Below are 24,386 nucleotides of genomic sequence, written 5' to 3' on the forward strand. Positions count from 1 at the left end.
ATCATCAATCTAATTTAGAACAGGATATATTTTAGATACCAAGTGTCAAAATAGTACTTGCAAAATATGTAGATACTATTAAGTTACATTGTTGTTTTTTTTCTACTAGTACTGAGCAGTTAAAGTATGTATTTACTCATTTAACTCCTAGTAATGTTGTTAAAATATTTATTTAGTCATTTAATTCCTAATACGAAGGGGCTTCTCCAGTCAGGACAGAAGGGACAGAAAATAAAAATAAACTTTTCCTTTAATCCTCCCTTGTTTGGCTTATGCTACAGCAATGCCTGAACTTTGAATTTTGAGCACTTCTTGCGTTATTTTTGCCTCTTCACGATGACTCGCTTGCTGTAGTCCTCGGTTGTAAGTCGCTTTGGATAAAAGCGTCTGCTAAATGTAAATGTAATACGGTGAAATTAAAATATTTATTTATTTAACTCCTTGTACGGTACGGTTAAAGTACTTATTTACTTATTTAACTATAAATTAAAGGACGGTATTTCAATCTTTAGATTTCAGATAAGTCAAATAAGCAATGCTATAATCGAAAAGGAGTTTTTGTTTTTGCCTTGATTTGTCTGAGTTGGGCCCCCGTACAGGCCACGTCATCTTAAAACTGATAGGCTCTCTTGTGGTTGCGGAAGTGAGTTGGTGTTTTGTAGCAGGGTAGCTTAAGTGGATTTGAACGGAATAAGCATGAGCTAATTATTTGATATTCTCATACCAAAATCATAAAACATCTTTAAAGCGTTTTAATATGGAGGCTGATGGTGATGCGCATGTCCAAAATGAAGATGTTCCTCCAAACCAGGATCTGACTTTCCTGCAGTCATCTGGTTTGTAACGTTAAACATGAGCCGGAGCTTCAGTTCATTGGTGTTTACTGACCTGTTATCATTTATCACGAGTGTAATATAGTGTAGTCCGTTTGTCTGATATCGAATCTGTGACTATGGGTTATAAAAGGACTTAATGGAAACATCGATTTGACATTTTGGAGTGAAGTGATGCGAATCTTATCAAGAAATCACTAGAACAGAACGATATAGGTCAATAACATTAGTCACATTTTATAGACTACAGTATACAAGTTAATAAGATGCATCAGTTATGCTTTAATATGAGTTTTTAATAAGCCGTTAACTTGCATACAATGCTTAACAGATAAATAAAATAACATTCCTCTTTGTGAAATGTTTTGCTTGGAAGGTGTAATTCTTTAAGACGTTTGATATTCTATCAAATGCACTAGAAATTTAAATAAAGACGTGAAAATAAAGCACATTTTATACTTTTAATTTTAAAGTATAAATAAATGTTTACATTATATATATTTGTAGTATTTATAGTAAAGTGCTTGAATCATGTAAGATAATAATTAAAGTTTCACAGATTTTAAACTGTCTGAATGTTTTATAATTCTTAATGTTGTTACCTATACAATTAGCAGAAATGAAAAAGAATTAGCTGATGATGACTACTACTATTAATTGTTAATATGTCAATTATTATTTTCTTTATTATATTTATTTAAAAACAGATGTCAACTGTAATGGTTTTAAACATTTAATTCCTATATTCATATAATATTAAAGCTTCATGACATTTGAGTATTTTGAATGTTTCAAAATGAAATAGAATGTTTATGTTATATATTAAAATTGGATACTATTAACAATAATCAAATTATCGATTATATTGCAGACTATTTAACATACTTTTGGAAAGTGCTTATAGACTTTGCAGTGTCTGGAATGTCATTCTCAACTTTATCTTTTTTCAACAGTTACTTCGATCCTGTCTGAATATGGCTGGTATCTGGTGTTCCTGTGTATGGGAGTCTTTCTGCTCATCCAGCATCTCCGCAAGAACAGACCCAGAGACAATCAGAGCTCGTCTGCCTCAGTCGTGAGCCAAGGTCAGAACCAACGCGGTCTGCTGTTTGGAAACTGAAATGCCTTGAAAGTATTTTAGGTATTAAGAGGTGTGTGTGTGTGTATGGCATTTGCAGACCCCGGATCTGTGGTGCAGCGTCAGGAGGCTCTGGAGGCGTCGCGCCGCAAAATGCAAGAAGAGCAGGATGCCAGAGCTGCAGAATTCAAAGAGAAGCAGCAGAGGGTGAGTCTCATGTGGTGACGTGATCAGACAGGACGGACATTCGGTTTGCAGCATTCAATTCACATTTATTTGTATAGCACTTTTCACAATACATATTGTTTCAAAGCAGCTTTACAGAAAATGCATGTCTACATTACAATTTAGAGTGATTTGCTATCAGAGGTGACTGTGTCCAAGTTATGTTTTTCAGAAATGTACATCACACAATATTCATGCTGGTTCTTCTGTTCTCTTTAGCTTGAGGAAGAAAAGAGAAGACAGAAAATCGAGATGTGGGATAGTATGAAGGAAGGAAAGAGTTATAAAGGAAATGCAAAATTTGCACAGGTAAGACTCCTGGGATGAATTTCTCTAGGCCTCGGGTGTCAGGTGGTGCATTTACATATTATTTCTTATTTCCAGCAGAACACTGAAGAAGCCACTTCCTCCAGCTCACTGAGACCAAGGACAGACAAAAAGCCCCTTCGGAACAGTGGTATGCAGCATATTCATAAGTTTACATTTTCTCTTATGATTCTAAGAATACTTTACTCTGTTTAAACATTTTTGGGTCTTTATTTCTATAACTATCCCAAATACTAATTATAAAAAGTGAATAAAATACAGTAAAAATGTAATGTAAAGTAAATGTGCTTTATTTTCCACATTTTTTTACATGTACTTGTAAATTATTTTAAGTCTTGTTCGTTTATTTCCTTAAATATGGACTAATCAACTAATTTTGTTGTTTGTAATTTGTAGTTTTAAACATTCCTTAAAATAAGTAAATATATATAAGCTTCATGACTATTTGAATGTTTCATAGTGTAAAATTATGTTATTAAGTTAAGTTGTTACTGATACTAAGTGCATACAGAATGTGTTTTTTTTTTTTTTTTTTGAGTGCACTAACCCAAAAAATTAACCCATTTTCAGAATAGACCAAGATTTCACAGGGGAAATTATCCAGGTAATCAATATTGCAATTATATTTAGACATTAAGGGGATAGTTACTATTACCCTAAAATTAAAATGAAGTAATAATTTACTCACAGAAATTATTATATTAATGTGACTTTATTTTTTACTGTATATTTCATTATTTTGCATTGTTATAAAAATCAAGTTAAATTATGAAAAATAAAGCAATTATTTACTATATATATATATATATATATATATAATATTATTATTATTATTTTTTTTTTTTATTTTTATTTTTTTTCTATGTGGTTTGCTAAATATATAGCTGTTTTACTCTTATGCCTTCATCAGTGTTGGGGAAAGTTACTTTTAAAAGTAATGCATTACAATGCATATTGTGTTACTCCCTAAAAAAACAATATATTTTTATTTTGTTACATTACTTTTTTCATCTGGGCTGGGCTTGCTTGTTTTGTTTTTTAACAACAACATAAACCCTGAAAGTTCTATTTTTGGCAAATTTTTCACAGAAGTGAAATGAATAAGCCTCGGGCTGAAGAAAATGTAAATTCATACAGTAGAGGGCACGGCTCAGACAAACATTTCAGCTGTGCTGCCATTCTAGATTGGAGAGCAATAGGATGAAGGAGAAGAAATCAATACTCTTAGGCTGTGTCCGAAATCGCCCCCATACCCTTAGATAGGGCATTATTTGAAGGAACAGCCATTTGTAGAGGTGTCCAAAACCATAGTGGATTTTATAGAGTGCACGTATTCAATCCCATAATGCACCGCAATAACGAATGTATAACTGATGTACGCTCAACGGATAGAGAATCTCAACATGGGGACAGAAGAGCCGTCAGTCTATAAATGGGAAAGCAAAGTAACGTGTGTTACTTATTTTGTTGTAAATTTAAAAGTAATGCATTACTCGTTACATGGAAAAAGTAATCCGATTACATGACTCCTGTTATTTGTAATGCGCTATACCCCCAACACTGGCCGTCAGTTCGTTCTGTTGTTAACCCTTTCTCTGACAAGCGGATGCGATGCGACCTGTTTTTCTGTTTGTTCATGCAACGTTCATCATTAAGCCCATTATCCTGGTTGAGACGTGAGAAATGTCAGAGTCTTGTTATTCATGTTGTTGTTTATATGATTTGCTGTCTGTTTGTATGGTAGGGTACAGTCCATTGTCTGGAGATGGAGGAGGAGGAGGAGGAGGAGGAACGTGCGGCTGGAGACCCGGCAGGAGAGGACCGTCTGCTGGTGGATGAGGTTAAAGGTCGTCAGAGTAACCTCTGACCCTTTGACACTCCCCCATAGGAACACATGGATATTAACTGAATAAGACTGTTAGCACTCATCATAGGACAATAGCAAAGATGGTTATTAAGGATCTTCATAAACACTTTTTCTGGTTACAGGCTACATTTTCTAACCTTTGTTCTCACCCTCATGTCGTTCCAATCCTGTATGCTGTTATTTTTTCAATCAATCAGTTCTATCTTCTGAACTCAGATGATTTTTTATCTAGTGCAGTGGTTGAATTGAATTTTTTTTGTAGTTCCTTTTTGAGCTGCATGATGATTGTGCTTTTGTGTTTCACAATAACAGCATTTGCAGTCAGAATGACATCAGGGTGAGTCAAAAAAGGACAGATTTTTTTCTTGAATTGCACATTATGATTAAGAAACTATTGCCTATTTGTCTGATTGACAGCTTCTAATGACGCCTCCTCATTAAAGGTATTAATACTCCTGGGGCAGGCTGATGATTTTCAGTAATTAAATGTGTTCCTGTTTTTAGCTTTTGCACTTATGAAGGCTGTGCTTAATGAATACCTAGAGAGAGTAAATAAAAATGCAAAGTGCTACATTTATATCATTTGAAGTGGTTGTATTCTGTTATAAAATTAGGAATTGCCGTTTTATGACAGATCCATCAATGCAGTTGTTAGTGATGTTAAATAGCAGCCTACGTGGTGTGGGGTCTTTGGTGTTTTCAAAAACATTTGTTTAGGAATGACATGTCAGTCATTGTGAGCTTTTCAGAATTAAAATGCATACTTACTCAACGTTTTTCTATCCTTATTTATCATTAAACAAATGCCACGTTTTATCCTGTTTCAGGGCCATCAAAGTACAATTTACACTTTTTAACAGGTTGATAAGTTATTTTCAGGACACAGGTTAAACATTAGGATTGGAGAAAAGGAAAACATTATATTCGTAATAAATAAACCTGAATATTTCTAAACGAAACGTATTGCTAGTATTTAATGTTAGAAGTTAGTTCGTAACTAGGGATCAGGCAGAAAACAACACTCATCATGGTGAGATTATTCAAATTCTCATGTTATTCAAACCCCTTATTTACAGTTAGTTATGATATTGAGATAAGAAATTGGTGAGAGTAAAATACGCAGCAGAAAAGGAAGGACGCGACTGAATTGCACATTGTAATCTCGCGAGGTCACACTTTGTCCACTAGGTGGCGAGATTAGCACGTGGTTTGGACAGTTATGGAAGGGAGGGATCTTGTTATAAAAATTAGAGAACTATTATTATTTTACAGGAAACCATAATATAAAATTTGACTATTAAATAAGAAATATAACTAACACATTGGATTTAAAATATAAAATAAACTTGACAAAACGTTTTTAAACTTATTGCAACATGCAGTATCCAAATAGTATTATGGTGTGAACATTATATTAAGCCTCACAAATTCCTAGATTTGTCATTATTTATAATAAATTTGTCACATAATTTATTTTGTAGGCTATAAGTGAAATATACATAAAATTTAAGAAGCAGGAGGTTGCACTTAAGACTGCATGATGATGATGAACATTATAATCCAAAATCATTTCAAGAATGATACAATAGCTTTTCTTTCATCCAGTTTTGTATGTACAATTCTTTATTTATTTTGTTATTCTGACATAAATCTATTTAAAAGTACTTCTATAATTCTACAAGGAAAACAGCGAAAACTGGCTTCTAGTTAGGAAATTGACATTAAATAAATACATTTTGTCGGTACAAAATTAACGATTTATCAAATAAAATTCGATTGTAAAACGTGTGTCTCCATTACAATAAACACAGTTTAATGGTGAATCTTTCAAAAGAACAATTCACGAGAAAAAGGATGCAATGCTTTTCCCATGCATAAAACGTCATCAGATAACTGTCCTCAGCCAATCAGGAACGAGCTACGGCGCCTCCAGCGTGTCAAAAACCCCGGACGGTTAAGCCGCGTCGCTGCAGAGACGCGTTTCAGGCACTCGCGCTCACTCACAATGGCGAGATAGTCGCGAGAACGAGGATGCAGCCGCACTTTAGACAGCAGACCGTTAATTTCCCCTGACTTATCAACAATTCAAGCTCGAAACGACGGAAATACCTTCACGAATCCGATCATGGCTCGCATGGAGCGGATAGCTGGCGATTAGATGGCAGTGGCTGGTGATATATGCGGACTGGAGCGCTGCAACGTACACATCGGCAGTGAACGGTGATCAGCGGCGATCATGCTCGGACCCAAACCCAGTGTTCTGGACGGGACTGCAGCAGCGGCTGGCGTTTAAAATAAAACGAAGGCGAAAAGAAATAAAAGCCCTGACTGATCCGGAGGTTTGAGTTGAAGCTGAAATGGCAGGCAGAAGTCGCAGATCGTGGTTCAGTGTGTTGCTGGGTCTGGTAGTTGGGTTCACACTGGCGTCCAGGCTCATCCTGCCCCGGGCCACTGAGCTGAAGAAAGCGGGTCACAAGCGGCGGGCGAGCGGTGGCACGGGCGGCTGCGGAGGTGGAGGAGGGATGATGATGATGATGAAGAAGGAGTATGGAGGGGTGCTGATGTCCAACACGGAGAAGCCCGCGGTGCCCCAGTCCAACAGTTTCCTGTTCGTGGGCGTCATGACCGCGCAGAAGTACCTGAACAACCGTGCCGTGGCAGCTTATAGGTAATTCATCGCGTCCACTTACGAAGAATCACCATGGTAACCGTAATTCCCGCCCAAGTACAGCATAGTTGCGACAGTGCCGAAACCGTGCGTGTTACCACATATGTATTGTAGTAGTAGCGATAAATACTTGTATGGTATTTTGACCGGTTACTAGAGTAAATTATGGTAAGGATAGAGAGAGGTCAGGGTTATGATGGAGCTATTTTATTTCAGCTGTTAGTCATTGGTTTTTGTGGGGCGGGCGGGTGGGAGTTATGGGAACGTTACGATAAATCACCACGATAACCGTAGTAATACGGGATCTTCTTCAACAATATATCTCATAATTTACGTCACATATTTGGGAAATACTATTTGGGGTGGATGGGAGTTACAGGTAATGCGTTCACTTGCAGGATAACCGTAGTTTCTGCGGAAGTGTCATAGTTATATAGGCTAGTAACAATAATTGGTAACACTTTGTTTTACAGTGTCCTTTTTACACGATACATGTATCGTTAGTTACTGTAGTGTTGTTAACTTTAAATTATACACAATTACACGCAACTAACTAACCCTAAACTAAATCCTAACCCTATAGTAAGTACATGTAGTTAATTAATTACTTAGTACTTAAATGTATATTTACACTTTAACAGGAACACCTTAAAGTAAAGTGTAAACCAGTAATTCTCTGCTATTTTGGTCGAGACAACAGTTACAATGGTAGGCCTATGGATGGAGAGAGTTATGCTGAGTTATTTCAGTTGTCTAATCAACATTATATTAAAACACATTCATGTACAAATAATCTAATAATAACTAATACAGGACCTTCTTTAAACAATGTAAAAGCCTTCAGACTCTTTCTCTTATATTTGATGACACTTCTGCCAAATACCATTTTACCACAGTTTTGCTGTATCATGAAAATTAATTTAAAAATCTATGGTATTTTGGTGGAGAATGTGATTACCATGGTAGATCATAGTAAGGATGAGGAGTGAGAAAACAGGGTTATGCTGAATCGTTTTACTTCATCTGTTTTATTAGTTCCGCTTGTGGGGTTTTATAGGTTATTAAACGCAGTCATATATGAAGAATCACCATGGCCAGTATCTTCCTCTCATTTTTAAATGGCACTTTTGGCTAATACCACATTTATAATTTTAGGAATAGTATTTGTAGTTTGGTACTTTGGTGGAGACTATGGTGGTTACCATGGTAATTTGTGTAAGGATGGAGAGGACAGAGTTGTGCTGAAGCAAGCATTTATGTCATCCGTTTAATCAGCAGTATTTCCTTGCCAGGTTTTTTGGGGGTGAATTGCCTTGGTGGAAAAGCCACAGCATCACTGAAGTATTTACAATGGCGGATTCTCTTGTTGCTGTATTTCCTACAATTAAGTGCTTATAGTTCTGCTCAGGAGCAATTTGAAGATCCAAAGAATCTAGAGAATGTGTTCTCAAAGGATTGCTAAACTATTATTTCTCCTGGTTTGCAATCTCAATTATTTAATTGCATTATTTGATTTGCATATGCATGAAAGATTGCTGAATGCTTATTTCGTGCAAGAAAATTAAATGGGTTGTCTATCAAAGCTGCAGAGCTTGGCTGGCTCTTTCTTCTGGTTTCAGTGGTGAATGTAAACGTGACATTCGGCTGTGTCCGAAATCGCATCGCAAATCGCTCTCTTGAGTAGTTGTTATTTCGGAAAAAAATTAAAAACTTCAATCTCTAAAAATGTATGTTCTGTAGTATGAATGTAATCTGGACGTACTGCATTCGCCATGTTGTCATTATCACATGACCTACCAGCGTCAGTTGCGTCTCTTCACCTCCATTCACAAATCCTCTCCCGGGATAGGCCTCATGGGATAGTAAAGTGTCGATCATATGCACACTTCAGAATCTCGCCGGAAGACGTACTTTTTGCCTACTTTGAATTCGGACACACTTCTTTTGTCACATGCTGTTTTTCGCCTACTATATAGTAGGGAAGTATGCGATTTCGGATGCAGCCCAGGTCTTCTTCACTGCAGAAGTGTGCAAAAGGTTAACACGGGTATCTTTGGATTCCCCTTCTTTAGTTGCAGAGAACAGGAAGCAGGGTTTTGGTAAAATTAGATGTTGGCAAGAAGAGGGGATATTATCTGAACAAAAACAGTGCAGCCTTTCCACGTGCTGACATGCGGGACACAAGTGTATTTTAGAGACTCGTGCTTGAGTGTCTGGACAGGAATGTTGCAATATTAAATTAAGTGCATCTCTGAAGCTCTGCTGAACTGATTTAGTTGCTGCAAGCGTCCTCCTACACTTCAGGGTCATGACTCATGGCAGAATGAAACTTTTGGCATTTTATGCTTGTGTTGAGTGCTGCATTACGTTTATCTGTTTTCGTTTCACATGTTTATAGTCAATCAGCTTGGGACTTTTAGTTTTAAAACCATCTGAATCATCCTAACTGTACCTTGCTCAATCTTTTCGTCATCTGATAATAACTCGAGGCATTATTTCTACTCAAGTCTTTAGGTGCTCATGTCAATATATTCTGAATAGTGCTGCTAAACCAAGTTTTTTTTTTTTTTTTTTTTTTTTTTACGATCATTGCCGATACATACAGTAGATAATGATGAATATATATACCCCCCCCACACACACACACACATATTTTCCAACCTATGAAAAATACTATGTATTTTTCTACCTAATATGACCCAAGTGAATCGTGTAAATCTCAGAGTGATGCGCAACACTGTGTTAATTTACACACGAGCTGCTCAAGATCCAGGGTTTTCCGTGTCCCGGAGCGGCTCGGACTTCGGAAATAAGTGCTGCTCTCTGCAAGCACTGAGTTTGGTCTTATGAGTTTGATAACATGCATTTGAAACCGCAACATGCACCAACAGTGTTCACAAAATTGCAATTAGAATACCGGTAGTTTATGAATCTGTTGTCAACAAAGCTTTGAGGTTTCCTTATGGTTTTCTCCCAAAAATAAAAGCCCTAGTTGAACGTTTGACCGCAAAGAAATGAAGACAGCCATAAATATTATAACTAATATTATATTATTATTAAAATGTATTATTATTAATAATAATACTAAACACTTGTTTGATTTTACAGTAGGCCTACATAATATGATTGTTATATTATTATATTTATTACATTATTGATTTGTTTGATTATTTGAAAAATAATACTATTTTAAAATAATAATAATAATTACTGTTGTTGTTGTTTAGCAATGTTAAATAGGGAAATTGTTTTGTCAATTTTTTGTTCTTGATCCTGATAATTTAATGAATTGCTGAAATAAATAATATTTCCGCAAAATAAAAAAAAACTTAAAGATAGTACAAAACAGTTAAAACATAAAACATTTTGTGGCTCAGTTTGCAGCACAAATAACTATTATATTGTGATGTACTGTTAACAACATGATGTAAGGTTTTGGTCGAACCGCCCACCCCTAGGCCAATTGATCGATCGATCACTAATTTTGAACATATTTCTCCTTTTTTTGTGTTATGTAGAACCTGGGCCAAGTCTGTTCCAGGCAAAGTGGAGTTTTTCTCCAGCGAGGGTTCTGACACGACGATCCCAATCCCCATTGTGGCTCTGCAGAACGTGGACGACTCGTACCCTCCTCAGAAAAAGTCCTTCATGATGCTCAAGTACATGCATGACCACTACCTGGACCAGTTCGAGTGGTTCATGCGAGCTGACGACGACGTCTACATCAAAAGCGAGAAGCTGGAGAGCTTTCTGAGGAGTCTGAACAGCAGCGAAGCCATCTTTCTTGGCCAGACGGGCATGGGCGCCCGCGACGAACTGGGCAAGCTGGCCTTGGAACCGGGGGAGAACTTCTGCATGGGCGGCCCTGGCGTCATCATGAGCCGCGAGGTGCTGCGCAGGATGGTGCCCCACATCCGCCAGTGCCTGCAGGAGATGTACACCACCCATGAGGACGTGGAGGTGGGCCGCTGCGTGCGCCGCTTCGCCGGGGTGCAGTGCGTCTGGTCCTATGAGGTAAGATGAGATGAAGTTTGTGGGGCATAACGTACAGTACACCTGGATATGTTTTTTTTTTTTGTGTGTGTGTGTGTGCGCATAATTACAGGGCCAAACCATAGGGATCACATGACCAAGATAGAGCAGGGCACCCTTTGCATAATTATTAGTGTCCTATATTTCCTGCAGCTCAGGCTCGAGGTTTATAATGCATATTGTTCGAAAATCAGACTCTTCATTGAACTCTCAGAGCTGCAATTTTCGGGTACTGAAAATTATAGGTTGGAGCGAAGCAGAAAAGGCCTGCGTTCTTCTTTTCACCATCAAAACTCCCAGGCAGGCTTTGATCCTTCAAAGGATTTTGGCGATACCTGGCCAGGTATTACAGGGAGAGCTGGACAATAGTGGAATGTGTTCAAACGGGAACACAGCCTGTCTCTTATCATTGTTCTAGATCAGCTGTTTTATCAAAGCCGTTATAGGAAATGGAGCTTTGGAGTTTGGACACTGACTTTTTGAAAGGGTGACCTCTGACTTTGGAGAGGTGAGTCATCGTCTCTTCAATGGATGAAGTTCATCATCATCATACAGTTATGGCCACATTCTCCCCTTTTCTTTTTGAGAGCAGACTGAGTAGCTGAGAACTACTTTATAAAAAGACATGTCTGTCATATTTCACAATGCATATTTAATTGCATAAAGAAAATAAATATTTTATTAGGACCATTACATTTTTTGTATTGTTTTCATGACTTTTTAAGCAAATTTTTCCATTTCTCATTACTGTAAATTTAATGGATGCTTTCCTATTGAGTTTCTTTTGTAATTGCAATAATTCTTCATGATTATTATTTTCCATTTTTTTTATTCCCTTGCCATTACAGTGTAACACTTTACAATAATATCCCATAAGTTAATTAACATGGCATTTACTCAAAAAGAGCAATACATGTTACAGTATTTATTGATCTTTAACGTTAGTTATTAAAAATTAAGCTGTTCACCGTTAGCTCAGGTCCATTAAATAATATTTTTTACAAATACAACCTTTAATGGTGTAATTGTAAATGTTGAAATTAACATTAACTAAGATGAATAAATGGTTTAGAAATATATTTTATTGTTAGTTTATTTTAACTAATGTAGTTAAACAAATGGATCCTTATTGTAAAGTGTTACCCATTACTATAAAAATAAATGTATATATTTTTTCTTAAATTGAGAATGCGTTATAAAATAATTTTCATTAAGGTTAAGAACCTTTTCCACTGCCAATTATCATCATCCTAATGTAAAAATATTTCAGAGTACTAAAGTAAAAAATACTGTAATGCATTATTGAAAATGTATTCAAAATAACTATTGCGAATAAGAAAGCGAAAGGGAAAGATCCAGATGCGTTAATGTGCTTACATTTCATGAATAATTATTACAATGCAAAACATTATGGTCCTTAAATAGTCTTTATCAGGCAAAAATATTATTTGATTTTGGGGTGAAATGTGCATGGAGGCATGTTCCTCCATCCACAACTTCAGGTGTTTGCTATGGGAAAGGAAACTATAGAAGAGTATTGATATTTTGTGTGGATCTTACTCTGCCGTTAATCTGGATTTCCTTCTTTTTTTTCCTTCTTTTTTTTCTTTCTTTTTTAATAGATGTGTCGGCACTTTCCCTTTTTCTGCTAGTTTTGAGTAAAGCACTTAGCATTTTTCTCCAACGTCTCAAATGAGTCTTTGCGTATCGTTTAGTCTACCAAGCCCATCCGTCAAGGCAAGATTACCCTTTTTTCCATCTGCTCCAGATGAAGGAGCCACATGCGCAATTCGTCACTGTAAATGCGACATCACTTTTCACAAATTTACAAAACGGATAAATTAAAGGGTTGGAAAGTTATCAGAGGTGCTCCATGAATCCTTTTCGGCTTGTGGAATGGGGCGGAATTGGAACCTCTGAGTCTTAACGAGTCCCCCCTGTGACTGGGGCCGCTGGGACTTTAATGCGCATTTGATGTGTGCTTTAATTACAGCCTTGCAGGATTAGTTAGAGACGGCACAGCTGGGCAACCTGCTATTAATGTCGGAGCATTCTGCCTCTGGTTCTTTATGGAAACGGCCGAGACCTACTGCGCTGCAAGTCTCGACGGGCCCTGCGAGAGCGTCAGCCTCGTAAAGTGACCTCAAAGACCTCTCGGCTCAAAACGGCAGCCTGTTACTCCCTTAAATACTGATATTAAGAGTCTTTGTCTGTTTGGAGCTCCTCAGATGTGTATCTGTCTGTGCTGCCGCTCAACTTCTGTTTGTTTATGGCCAGAGCGCAAACAGTCTCATCTGACCTCCGCTTTGGCCTCGCGGGTACTTGAGATGATTCCTGTGCTCAATTTAACCGGGTATAACAAAATGTCATGTTTTCATCGTCTGTTTTTCTCTGAATTGCCCATTTAGCAACTCATTTGTTTGGATATTGTTCACACCAGTAACTATAATTTTTCTAGCTGATTAACTAAATAGGCTAAACATTAACAGCCAATCAGAATCCATTCTGCTTTAAAGAACTTGAGCATTTAAAGTGACAGAACTGCAGCGCGTTTATATTAAACAGAGCGTTGTCAACGTTCACCGCTGTAGAATCTAATATTGTTTTTATCGTTATAGTTAACGTTCTTGGTGTGAATAGGCCTTAACTCGCCCTGCACAGCTTTGCTACGGACACAAAATGATTCCTCGATTGAATGAGGGACGCGAGCCATATCTAGAGGTCAGAAATATCATCTGGTGTTAAGGTGCGTTTTGGTCGATCGGATCACAAGTAGACGAGGGATTACACTTCTGTCGTGATTTCTTCGAGGGGAGGGTCTATGGGTGTATACCAGCAATTTACATATGAAAGCACCCGGAGACAATGGAAAAACATACAGAGAGCAATCTGGTCAAATGTGTTTTCGACTACCTCGTGGTGGACAAGCTTAAAACGTTTTAGACCCCGTTTACACCTGTATTTAGCGCCGTCCACTTGTGATCCGATCGACTAAATGCATCTTAATACCAGGTGTAACCAGGGTGACGTGTGGGTGGACTTTTCTGACTTGGTCCTGACTAAGCAACCACCCACTTTGCGGAGGCGAGTTTTGCACGGACAGACACTCTTTTATCTACCGTAATTCTTTTAACACCCAACTAGTGATATCAGACCTTTGCAGTGCTTAACCAGACTCTTGTCACCTGTGTTACATTAAACGTGTCGATCCGGGAACCTTCTCGCAGCTGCTCTCGTATCTCTCGCTCGCTGACCTTGTCCTGTCCTGGTTGCTGCCTTCCGCATATTAGTGTCTAAACATAACCGTTATGTGTCAGCCAGTCCTGCTGATGTGTCCGTTTCAATCGTAAATATTTCCGACAGGAGAAATGTTTCAGCCGGAAGTGACAGATATATACAATTATGTGGATATTTAATAATTTTAAGGTTTGGTTGGGATCAGTACCATTTTTTTTGTTTTTGAGCTAATATTATTACGCACACCAAGTGTAAAATATATATATATATATTATAAAATGCCTTTCATAAAATATTTGTATTATATTTAAGTGTATTTATTAATAATTTTATTTTATTAATGCATACAATTTAAAATGATAGTAATATGAACAGGGACATTTTTCTCCTGTGACTGCAAAGCTGAATAATGTAGAGCTTCTATAATATTTTAAAATGCTGATTTGGCGCACTAGAAACATTTCTTATCAATAATGTTGAAAACGGTTATGTTGCTTCATATTTTTGTGTAAAACCAAAATCATTTTTGTATACTTTGTCTTTTTCAAGATTCTTTGATCAATAGAAATTTAAGAACAGAATTTCTTTGAAATATAAATATTTCATAACATTATACATTTTCAATCTAATGCTTGCTTAATAAAAGTATTATTTTCTTCATAATAGTAATCCCACCCAAACATTTTCTGAGAACGGTTATTGACAGTTTCTGATAGAGTCCAAACTTAGCTTAAATGCTTTCATGATAAATATTGAAGTTTGCATTGTTTTGTTGTGCTTTTTAGTAAAACGGAGAGAGTTGTTGTGTAACATAATCTCGAAGAAAGTCCTTAAAATCCCTTTTTTGAGCCCGTTGTTGAAAGTAGACACTGAATGCACTGAACTGACACTAGAAAAAGGTAGTGAAGGGCTGTGCTTTATTCAGCAGCGCAGTTTGGCTAATCTTTACACCAATTATATTGTCACATGTTCTCTCTGAATGACGTGTGAGAATTCTGCTCCCAAATTACAACTGAAAGAAGAGCGGTCTTAGTTATTCCAACAAATGTGCCAATTAAGAGCGTTGTAAAGTGGTAGTTTGTCCCTTTGAAAATGGAGAAAAGCCCTCAAGCAAGAACAATGCAAAATGCTCATCGCATGTCGTTTTGTACGGCGTTTTGCCTCCTGTCATGTGACTGAGTGATCGTTCACATTCTGATTGATATTGACAAGCCATTCTTCAGCCATTATTTAGTTGTCAGCCCATCTGTTTGCTCGGAAAACAGCCGTAAACGACGACACAAATGGAAGCTGAAAGCCAATATTGGGTTCCACATTTTTCCCATGTGTGCCTTGATTTATGATGCTCTTGTCACTAAACTGTCAGTGCATTTATTTATGTGTTCATTGTCTTTGTAGAATAGACCCTTCCAACATAAAACGAAATAAGGAATGAATTTAGTAACTCATTTAATGCTATGCCCTACCTGGCACAATGTGACAAAGCGGTCTCTTTCATGAAATCAGAATTTTACCCTAACCATTCAGCATTTTAGTCAACTAGGTAGAATACAGTGTTACTTCTACTAAAGTAGAAAAAAAAATGAAAAAAATTATGAATACTTTTATTTAACAAGGACGCATTAATCATATCAAAAGTGCAGTGATTGTAAGTTACAGTAGTAATTTATAATGTTACAAAATATTTCTATCTCTTTTGAACTTTCTGTTAATCAAAGCATCCTGAAAGAAATGTAAATGTTTCCACAAAAATATTAAGCACCACAACTGTTTTCAACATTGAAAATATTTCTTGAGCAGCAAATCATCATACTAGAATGATTTCTTTAAGATCATGTGACACTGAAGTGAAGACAGGAATAAATTACATTTTATAGTATTAAAAGTATTAAGTTATTTTAAATTACTATTATGTTTCACTTTTTTTTTATCAAATAAATGCAGATTTGGTGAGCATAAGAGTTTTTTCATAAACATTAACCATAGAGTATACTTGTTTTTCTTTTCCACAGTAAGAATGGGGCATTTATTTTTAATCAAGTAAATTTGGTGGATTTTGATCTCGCATTATCATTTAGAATCTTTGACTTGTCACTTTTATGAGTCTGAAACTGATATGACTTGTCTGGTCACCAACAATGGCCTCGAGTCACGATCTATCCCTTCCCCATGTTGTCGTAACTTAACAGCTTCCGCTTCCAGTGTAATAATGATTGCATCTATCAGTGAGTTTTCAAACACGCTCTTTATGTATGATTCAGCCCCAATCTGCAAACTCAGCAGACCAGATGTGAAACTTATCAGTGTGACCACAGATCTGTGTCATAAAGGGTTGCCATGTAGTGAATGAACACTGGTAAATGTGATATTAAATAGTGTTAACCAATATCATTTTGATCATCGGTTTGTTTAAATATTATAAAGGAGAACTTTTTTTATTTCAATTGTTCCAATGAATTGTACCAGGAACATGTATTTAGGAAGTTAGTAGGTTTGATTTCATGTTGACTTTTGTTTGAAATGATGGTACCTAATGTTTGAGAATATATTTTTAAAGTCATTTTATGCATGGCTACAATTGAAATTGAATTTGTTTTGTTTTCTCTGCCTCACAGCCACTTAAACCGCTTCATGATCCAGGGCTTCCGTTCTCTCACCTTCTTCTGTGTCACATAGTGTGTCAATAAGAATTTAGTTTCTTTTTCTGCTCAGACATCCACAGGAAGTCAGCCTCCCACACGCATATTCTGTTCTTCGAGCTCTAACAAACAAACGCCTGTAGTCGCGTCTATTTCTTGCCAACTCGGCGAAGCCCAGAATTATACTGCCAGTCCAGTCCTGTATTTTGTGGCCATTTTCATGGAATCTTTTTCGGAGATCTATGCGAGATGGGTCATTATTGCACTGAGTTATAGTGTTTTGAGGATTGGAGGCAGTGCGCAGATATGTGAAGCTTTTCTTAAAAGCACAAATAGTTTGTGCCCGGCTCGAAACTTCACCCGCAATGTTTGTCCACCATAATAATAAAACAATTCTTGGGTTCTTGTGAATTTTTATGCATCATTGTGGCATTATAACAATGGATGGAATTTTGTTTTCCACTTGAATTTGCATTTATATTGAATCTGTTCCAAAATGTATGTAGGCGGGATTACAAGACATCAATAAGTACCTTCAATAAACATGTCAACACAGCATTATATCTTTCATGGATAAGGCTAATGCGGAATTCGTTGCAAATGCACTAAAAAAAACCTTATTGAAACCCCAGACTTTAAACGAATGAATAATTTTATTCAGCAAGCATGCATTCAATTCAAAAGTGACACATTTCGGTTTCAAAATAAATGCTATTGTTTTGAACTTTCTATTTCTATTTATCAAAGTAACCGTTTCTACAAAAATATGAAGCAGCAGAACTGTTTTCAATATTGATAATAATAAGGAATGTTTCTTAAGCAGCAAATCAGCATATTAGAATGATTTCTGAAGGATCATGTGACACTGAAGACTGGAGTAATGGTGCTGAAAATTCAGTTTTGCATCACAGGAATAAGTTACATTTTAAAATCTATTCAAATAGAAAAGTAATTTTAAATTGTAATAATATTTCACAATATTATGGTTTTACTTTACTTATTATATAAATGCAGTAAGCATAAGAGACTTATCTCACATAAGTGTTTCATTTCAGTTAGGGTTCTGTCTAGATGGCAGTAGACTAGCTAGGCAGCTCACTAGAGTTTGAAACACTATTATTTGTAAATGGTTGGGTTGAAGCCCAGTTGACCTTGATAGCACCCAGATTAAGTCAATCATATTAAACATTCCCAATGATTTGATTCTGTGAGCTTAATTTGATTTGGCCTCTTTAGCTTGTTAAAGTTACAATATTAGCTATTCATAGCTTTGCTCACCTACTTCCCCAGGGTTTATTCGTTTAGATGACGGAGCCATAGTTCGTTCTTTGGCTCTGTTGGAGCATTGAATGGGTTCGCCGATGGTCTTTTTTCCAAGTCATGACCTTTATTATTTACCCTTTAATTAGGTTTTACCAGTTCTGATGTTTTTTTTCCCACAGACATTCCAGCACATTTTTAATTTGTCTGTCTAACAAGGAGCAACTAAATGTGACGTGTAGATGTTCACGTTCAGAATGAAAAGGTTGAGGTGTCTCTGTCTCTTTGGTTCACAAGTTATTTCAGTTCTTCGCGGCAGACTGCTGTGTATGTGGCAAACCTCATTTATTTTCAGACATCCTGTGGCCGCTGGACTCATGTATGTCTTATTCTGTTGCTCTTCGACGCACACCCGAGCAGGATGCTAAAATTATAGCTGCAATGAGCAAATAAATGTTTACTAGCTTCATTTAAAAATAAATACAAACAGTGGTTAAAGGGGTTTGCTCGAGCATGAAAGCCAGCGAGCTTGAAATGCTCCTTCTGTGGAGTAACAGCCATAAACATCTCTCCAGCTGTTTGCGTACTGATACAATTGGATTACTGATACGAAAAGTAATTGGCAATTGTGTAGTATGCTTTATGAGTCATATTGCTTACTGTTTCAAACTTATTCTTCCAAGTTTTGTGTTGCCCTTTGAGTGGACAAACTCGCATTGTATTATGATCCTGTTGAGTCATGTTCCCCTCGTGGTTCACTTATAGCTTTGAAAAATTCAGTAGTTAGTATTTTTTAGACGATTAAACAATCTCAGCCTGTTTTAGCCCCCACTTGGTACATTTACTTTCTGAATAGACATTGCAAAGAATGTGATGTTTTTGTCTTAATAACCCTTTCTTTACATAGCTTGCTCTGCTTCTGCAAACTTATTGGCAACCGTAACGTCAACCTACGGGTAATGAAATATGAATAAGTATATTTCTAAGTATAAAATAAGTGTATTCCTGTGATGCAAAGCTGAATTCCCAGCATCATTACTCAAGTCTTCAGTGTCACATGATCCTTCAGAAATCATTCTAATATGCTGAATTTCTAATAATTTAACAGTTTTACAGTTACGAGAACGGTTGTGCTTATGAGAACAGTGATACATTTTTTTTTTCAGGATTATTTAAAGAATAGAAAGTAAAAAAGAGCAGCGTCTAATCATTTGCTCAAATTAATATTCATTTACATACTTATTTGAAGATGAAAAGTTCTACTTTGAGGATGAAAAGTTTTACCTTGACCTTTAAGATGTTTACATTCATTATATATGTCATAACCCTGTTTGTTGGAATGAAGGAGGATTTGTATGCAGCATTAAGCGTACGGACGGTCCTCTGTGTGGACTGAGTGGAGTTTTTGTGGTTTGGCGGCGTTTCCATGCCAACAGCCAGCCATGCCAAAGTACAGCTAATGCAAATGCAAACCAACAGCATCTGTTTCCTTCAGGTCTGACATGTGACCCCTCCCACTGAGAGATGCTGTCACACCCACGCTATCTTTATAAGTCTGTCTCTGTGTCTCTCTCGCTCTTTTGCCCTCTGTGATTTCATCAAGAAACAAGAGCGTCTTTGTGGCACTGCTATTTTTTACCTCGCGTTGCTTTCAACCGCTACTCTTATTCAATTAGGGTTTTCAAATCTGTTTTTTTTTTTGTTCTTCAGTTTGTTTTAAGGTAAAGGGTAAGATGAAGGTGCATGTACATCAGGTGACCCAGCAGATGACCTGATCTGCACAAAGGCTTGTGTGCAAAGGGCCGTTTTTGCACGAGTCCGACACATTGGACTGAAGAGGAAGTATGATGTGACTCATACTTCGCTTTGATTGGATGCCTGGAGGAATGGCATCTGTGCCTCATTTCTTTGCCACTGTTGTTGCGTTTAGTATTTTAATGCATTATTATCCTATTATGTTTCCTTTTTTGTGTTGACAATATTGAGTTCTACCAGTAAAATTGTGTGGTAGTTTATACAAAAATAGAGAAATTCACCCGCATTTTGTTCCAAACCTGTAAGCCTTTTGTTAATCTTTGAAACGCATTTGAAATTAAATCTGAGTGATTTCTGTTCCTTTATTGACATCAACACAACTACCCCTTTGTCGCTTCAAAAAGTTCATAAAGAGATCTAAAGAGACTGAATCGCTTTGTATCCAGTCTCTTCAGAAGACTAGATCGCTTTATTTCAGATTTAAATTTAGGCTTTTTATGTGAATAAATGGCTAAATAAAATCTATTAATCATATAAAGCAATCGTGTGTCTTCAGAAAATTTGGACTAAACCGCTCAATTCAAGAACTTTTTGAAGCGTCAAAGTGGTAGTTGCCTGGACTGTCAATGGAGGGTCAGAAATGTTTGATTTCATTCAAATATCTTCTTTTGTGTTGCGAAGATGAAGGAAAGTCTTTGGGTTTGGAACGACATGAGGGTGAGTAAAAGATGATACATTTTTGGCTGGACTAACACTCTTAATGGGAGTTTTGAAGATAACCATGGTAGTATGGCAAACATGCCGTTTAGGGCATTTACATGACCTTGCATGTTGGGTTATTATAAAATATGCAAACATAGACGTCTTATACAGTAGCAAAAAGAGTCTGCTTGAGTATAAGGATCGAAGTGGCTGAAAATGGTCTTGATATACTAATTGTGGCCCCTTTAAAATACGCAAACTTCATGTCTCTCTGCGTTTCTCTCCCACAGCGAGCTCAGTGTGTGCCACTTCAGGAATGCTGAGGGAATGACTGGCTCACTGCTAGCTGACGACTGATCGCCTCGTGCTTCAAAATCCCTAAACATTACACCCTCAGTTATACACTCAAATGTGTGTCGTTGAAGCTCGTCTACCTTGCAGGACACTGGCCTGTTATTGGCAACTTGCGCAAAGTACGGATCCTCACACAGGTTCTCTGTAGATTTGGATATGGGTTGCATTAGTATTAAACAGAAGCTGCATTCTTTTTCCATTCTATAGTACATGACTAATGACTATATACTGTAGTGATGGTTCATAGCTCCTGACATTTGGAAGTTCTTATGTAATCCAGCCGTTTTGAGTTTGTAAGTGAATTGGGTAACAGAAGTTGTGATATTATATTGTTCGTTTTAAACGGTTAATAGTTGGGACATCCCTAAAGACCCTGTTTAAGAGGAAGTTGTTGTCTGACACGGCCGCAGCGGTGAAGATCTTATTTAAACACTGTAGTGTTTGCTGCTTTTTGTCTTGTTCCTGTAAAGATACAGATGTTTTTATCTTGTACTGCAGGGATGTGAAAAATAATTTAATATCTAATAGATGGATTTACTTATTAAAATTTATTTATTTAAAATATGTATATTTATTAACTAAATGTTTATTGTTATTAAAATGGTAATTTGTTTTTAAATAATATTTATTTAATAAACCTATATTTATTTGTTAATTTTATTCTCATTCATTAAAATATTTGTTTATATGTTCAACATATTATATAAATGAATTTTTAAGCTGATGTTTCAGTGCAGTAAGCCTCATATCTCATGCTTTGTTAATTACTTGACTTACTAAGCTTTTAACTGGGGTCTTTAAAGATCTATGAAGTTAATGTGTGTAAAATCCTCGTCTTGCTCTTAGTGAGAGGAATTACAGTGTCTTCAGATATCAATAGCAGGAGATAACGCTTCATTGGCAGTCTCTTTGTGTTCCCTGGCTTCAGTGGGTGGTTTGTTGGTCATGTTCGCAGCAGTTTGTTGCCGTTTGACACTTTCTTTTAGAGGAAGTCCATTAGTGTGGCATTTGAACCCCTCATTTCCACCAGCAGGCTTATTAAGAGCTCTGCTGCTCTTTCCAAAGGCAATCCAGGAGCTACCTTTTCCTGTTTGGGCTGGTTTTTTCCCCTTTGGCACGATCACTTTGTTTCTCTTTTTTTCTTTTTCTCGTCCAGGTTTGTCCAGTCAGAGACAGACTAAACTCTACATTTAAATGCACAATCTGTGATGCAGATTTTCTGAGCCTTTATTTTGTGCCTTTTTTGTTTTCTCTCCCGCCTGAAGTGTGTTTGGCCAGCGACGTGCGTTACTACCAACGCAATTAAATGAGACTCCGCATTCACTTGAAGACCACTTAAAACTCACAATAGAGATTTTGGAGGGTCATTAATATTTGATTGCACTGAAAGCTGCTGTTTTTCTTTTCAAAACGGATCATTAAAGGGGATAAAAGAGCAGCTGATCAACGTGTCGACAATATTTTTGTGGTTCTGTTTTTTTGGGTCAAAATTACTATCCGTCATAAAGCGGCAAGCACTATCACTTCTCTTCCACATTAGTCTGAGGACAAATCTTTGAGTTCTTTTAGGGTGTTGCACAACTACTTGTTTTTACTAGTCGACTAGTTTGTGGGTCAATGTTTACCTTATATAAATGACTCGCACTGTGCCTCATCAGCAGCCTTTGCAGTGTTTTGGCAGGTCGAATGCTGGGCTGGAGATTGCGAGTGCAGAGAACGTCCTTGAAGCTGAGATGACGCTAGTGAGGAACGAAAGATTCATGCTGCTTGCATTGTCCTAAATTGTGCAAGAAGATTCATGTCACACTCAATTATGGTTTTTCTTTTAGCTTAGGGGTGACGTTTTGATTTAGTTTCAGAGCAGTTTGCAACATATTTGGCTTATGTGAAGACTCTAAATGATCTAAATGCACAACACCAGCGCATTTCGTACCTATAATTTCACTTATAAATTGTGTAACATCAAATGTTTTTGGCCATTAAAGTGACAAAAGCTAATTTCATGCAGCTACACAGAATGGCTAATAATTGTTAGCAATTGAATGTCCTGGATATTGCAGTCCATAGATTGGGGCTTATAACACAACTTCAAACTCATTACATTCTTTATATTTGTTCCTATAGTGTCATTAGTTTGTAATAAACCCTCATCATATGTTTATATTCCAAACAGTTCTGAGCTATAAGTAATACAAGTGAGCCTGTTTTATGGTGGTGGTTTTGTGAATGGGCTTCGTTGAGCAGTGAATTGTAAGTACCGGCAATGGGATATTTTCATCACGTCTGATTCGTTGAGGACCAGACAGGATCTGTCATCCCTGTCAGACGGAGGAATGTGAGTGAAATGAGGATGAAGAAGACGGAGGCAGTTTAGTGAAAATAAAGAGAAGCAAAAAAGTGATGGAAATCTTAGAGAAGAATTAGCAACAAAGAATAGAATCAAGGAGTTCAGAAACAGAGGAAAAAGTGAAAGACCAAGAGACGGGGGGAAAAGAGCACAGCGAAGGAGTTGCTGTTGTCAGCATTCGTCTCTGCTCTTTCCGTGTTTAGTGAGACCAAACAGCCCGAGAGCAGTGTGCTCCCAGACACACCCTCTTCCTCTTTTAGAAGTCGTCTTTCTCCACCAAAATGCCAGCAGGTCTTTAATCTCGACTTTCTGCCCGTGGCGGCGCGAGCGAATTGGAATTGTTAGGATGCATCATTTGTTTCCGGCCTGTTGGACTCAGCTGGTGAAAGCGGAAACATTAAAGGAATATTTCACCCAGACATTAAATTATGTAATCATTTCCTCACACTCGTGAAATTTCAAATCCATATGACTTCCTTCCATTAAACACATGGAGAATTTTTGGAGATGGTATTGTTAGTTGCTTTTTCTGTGCAATGAATCGGGATTAAAGCCTTCAAGCTTCACAAAGCATGCAAAGGCATCATATGAATCATCCATATGACTTGTACAGAATATACTCCATGTCTTCTGAAGTCATTCAATAGCTTTGTGTGAGAAATTATACACACAAACACATATTTAAAATTATATATTTTTCTAGAATAGCAACTGAAAATTACACTGATTTACTCAGATTAACATTTATTGGTCAATATATATAATCCCAAAATGGCTAATACAATTGGACAATATTATTTGGCCTGACACAGATGCCTATAACTATTAGTTTTGATGAATTTTTAAATTATGGTCTAAATAACACTCCAAATATGAGATTGAAATGTGTGTGTGCCATGTCTTGAGACAGTTGATCAGGATATTGCCATTTGTCCAGCTGTGAAGTAGGTCTTTGTATTGACTTTCACATCAGATCTTCTTAACTTCCAGTGTTGGTGGCTATCAAGTTTGCTGCGCTGGCTCTTGCAGCCCATGTGTGTTTAAAGGACGTACGGGTGTCAT

The 24,386-nt window shown here is 36.9% G+C and overlaps 2 protein-coding genes across 5 annotated transcripts in view; both read left to right on the forward strand.

Moving 5' to 3' along the window:
* The first annotated feature begins 398 nt into the window (after positions 1 to 398).
* On the forward strand, positions 399 to 5,303 carry selenos (selenoprotein S). Of its 4 annotated transcripts, none has more exons than XM_079597909.1 (7): positions 598 to 836; positions 1,787 to 1,918; positions 2,012 to 2,118; positions 2,356 to 2,445; positions 2,524 to 2,593; positions 3,034 to 3,067; positions 4,208 to 5,212. In XM_079597909.1, the coding sequence occupies exons 1-6, from the start codon at positions 758 to 760 to the stop codon at positions 3,036 to 3,038; spliced, it is 483 nt and encodes a 160-aa protein (XP_079454035.1). In that variant the 5' UTR covers positions 598 to 757; the 3' UTR covers positions 3,039 to 3,067; positions 4,208 to 5,212. The 4 variants fall into 4 exon arrangements, with proteins under 4 accessions (XP_079454032.1, XP_079454033.1, XP_079454035.1 ...); XM_079597908.1 differs by having other exon boundaries at positions 603 to 836; positions 2,521 to 2,593; positions 4,208 to 5,144; XM_079597906.1 differs by lacking the exon at positions 3,034 to 3,067 and having other exon boundaries at positions 399 to 836; positions 2,521 to 2,593; positions 4,208 to 5,303.
* An 818-nt stretch (positions 5,304 to 6,121) lies between these two features.
* Positions 6,122 to 24,386, forward strand: part of chsy1 (chondroitin sulfate synthase 1) — a 58,923-nt gene continuing 40,658 nt past the window's right edge. Inside the window, exons 1-2 of the mRNA XM_079605303.1 lie at positions 6,122 to 6,998; positions 10,517 to 11,012. Coding sequence (XP_079461429.1) covers positions 6,688 to 6,998; positions 10,517 to 11,012 — 807 coding nt within the window. The 5' untranslated portion in view covers positions 6,122 to 6,687. The remainder of the gene's footprint in view (positions 6,999 to 10,516; positions 11,013 to 24,386) is intronic.

This window comes from Phoxinus phoxinus, assembly GCF_949152265.1.
Source record: "Phoxinus phoxinus genome assembly, chromosome: 2".
Taxonomy (NCBI): Eukaryota; Metazoa; Chordata; class Actinopteri; order Cypriniformes; family Leuciscidae; genus Phoxinus; species Phoxinus phoxinus.

Bases quoted from the DNA above. Each gene is read 5' to 3' on its own strand.
- selenos (XM_079597906.1), top strand. From the start codon at position 758: ATGGAGGCTGATGGTGATGCGCATGTCCAAAATGAAGATGTTCCTCCA. The intron at 837-1,786 runs GTTTGTAACGTT...TTTTTTCAACAG, and splicing joins GACTTTCCTGCAGTCATCTG to TTACTTCGATCCTGTCTGAA. The intron at 2,594-4,207 runs GTATGCAGCATA...TTTGTATGGTAG, and splicing joins AAAGCCCCTTCGGAACAGTG to GGTACAGTCCATTGTCTGGA.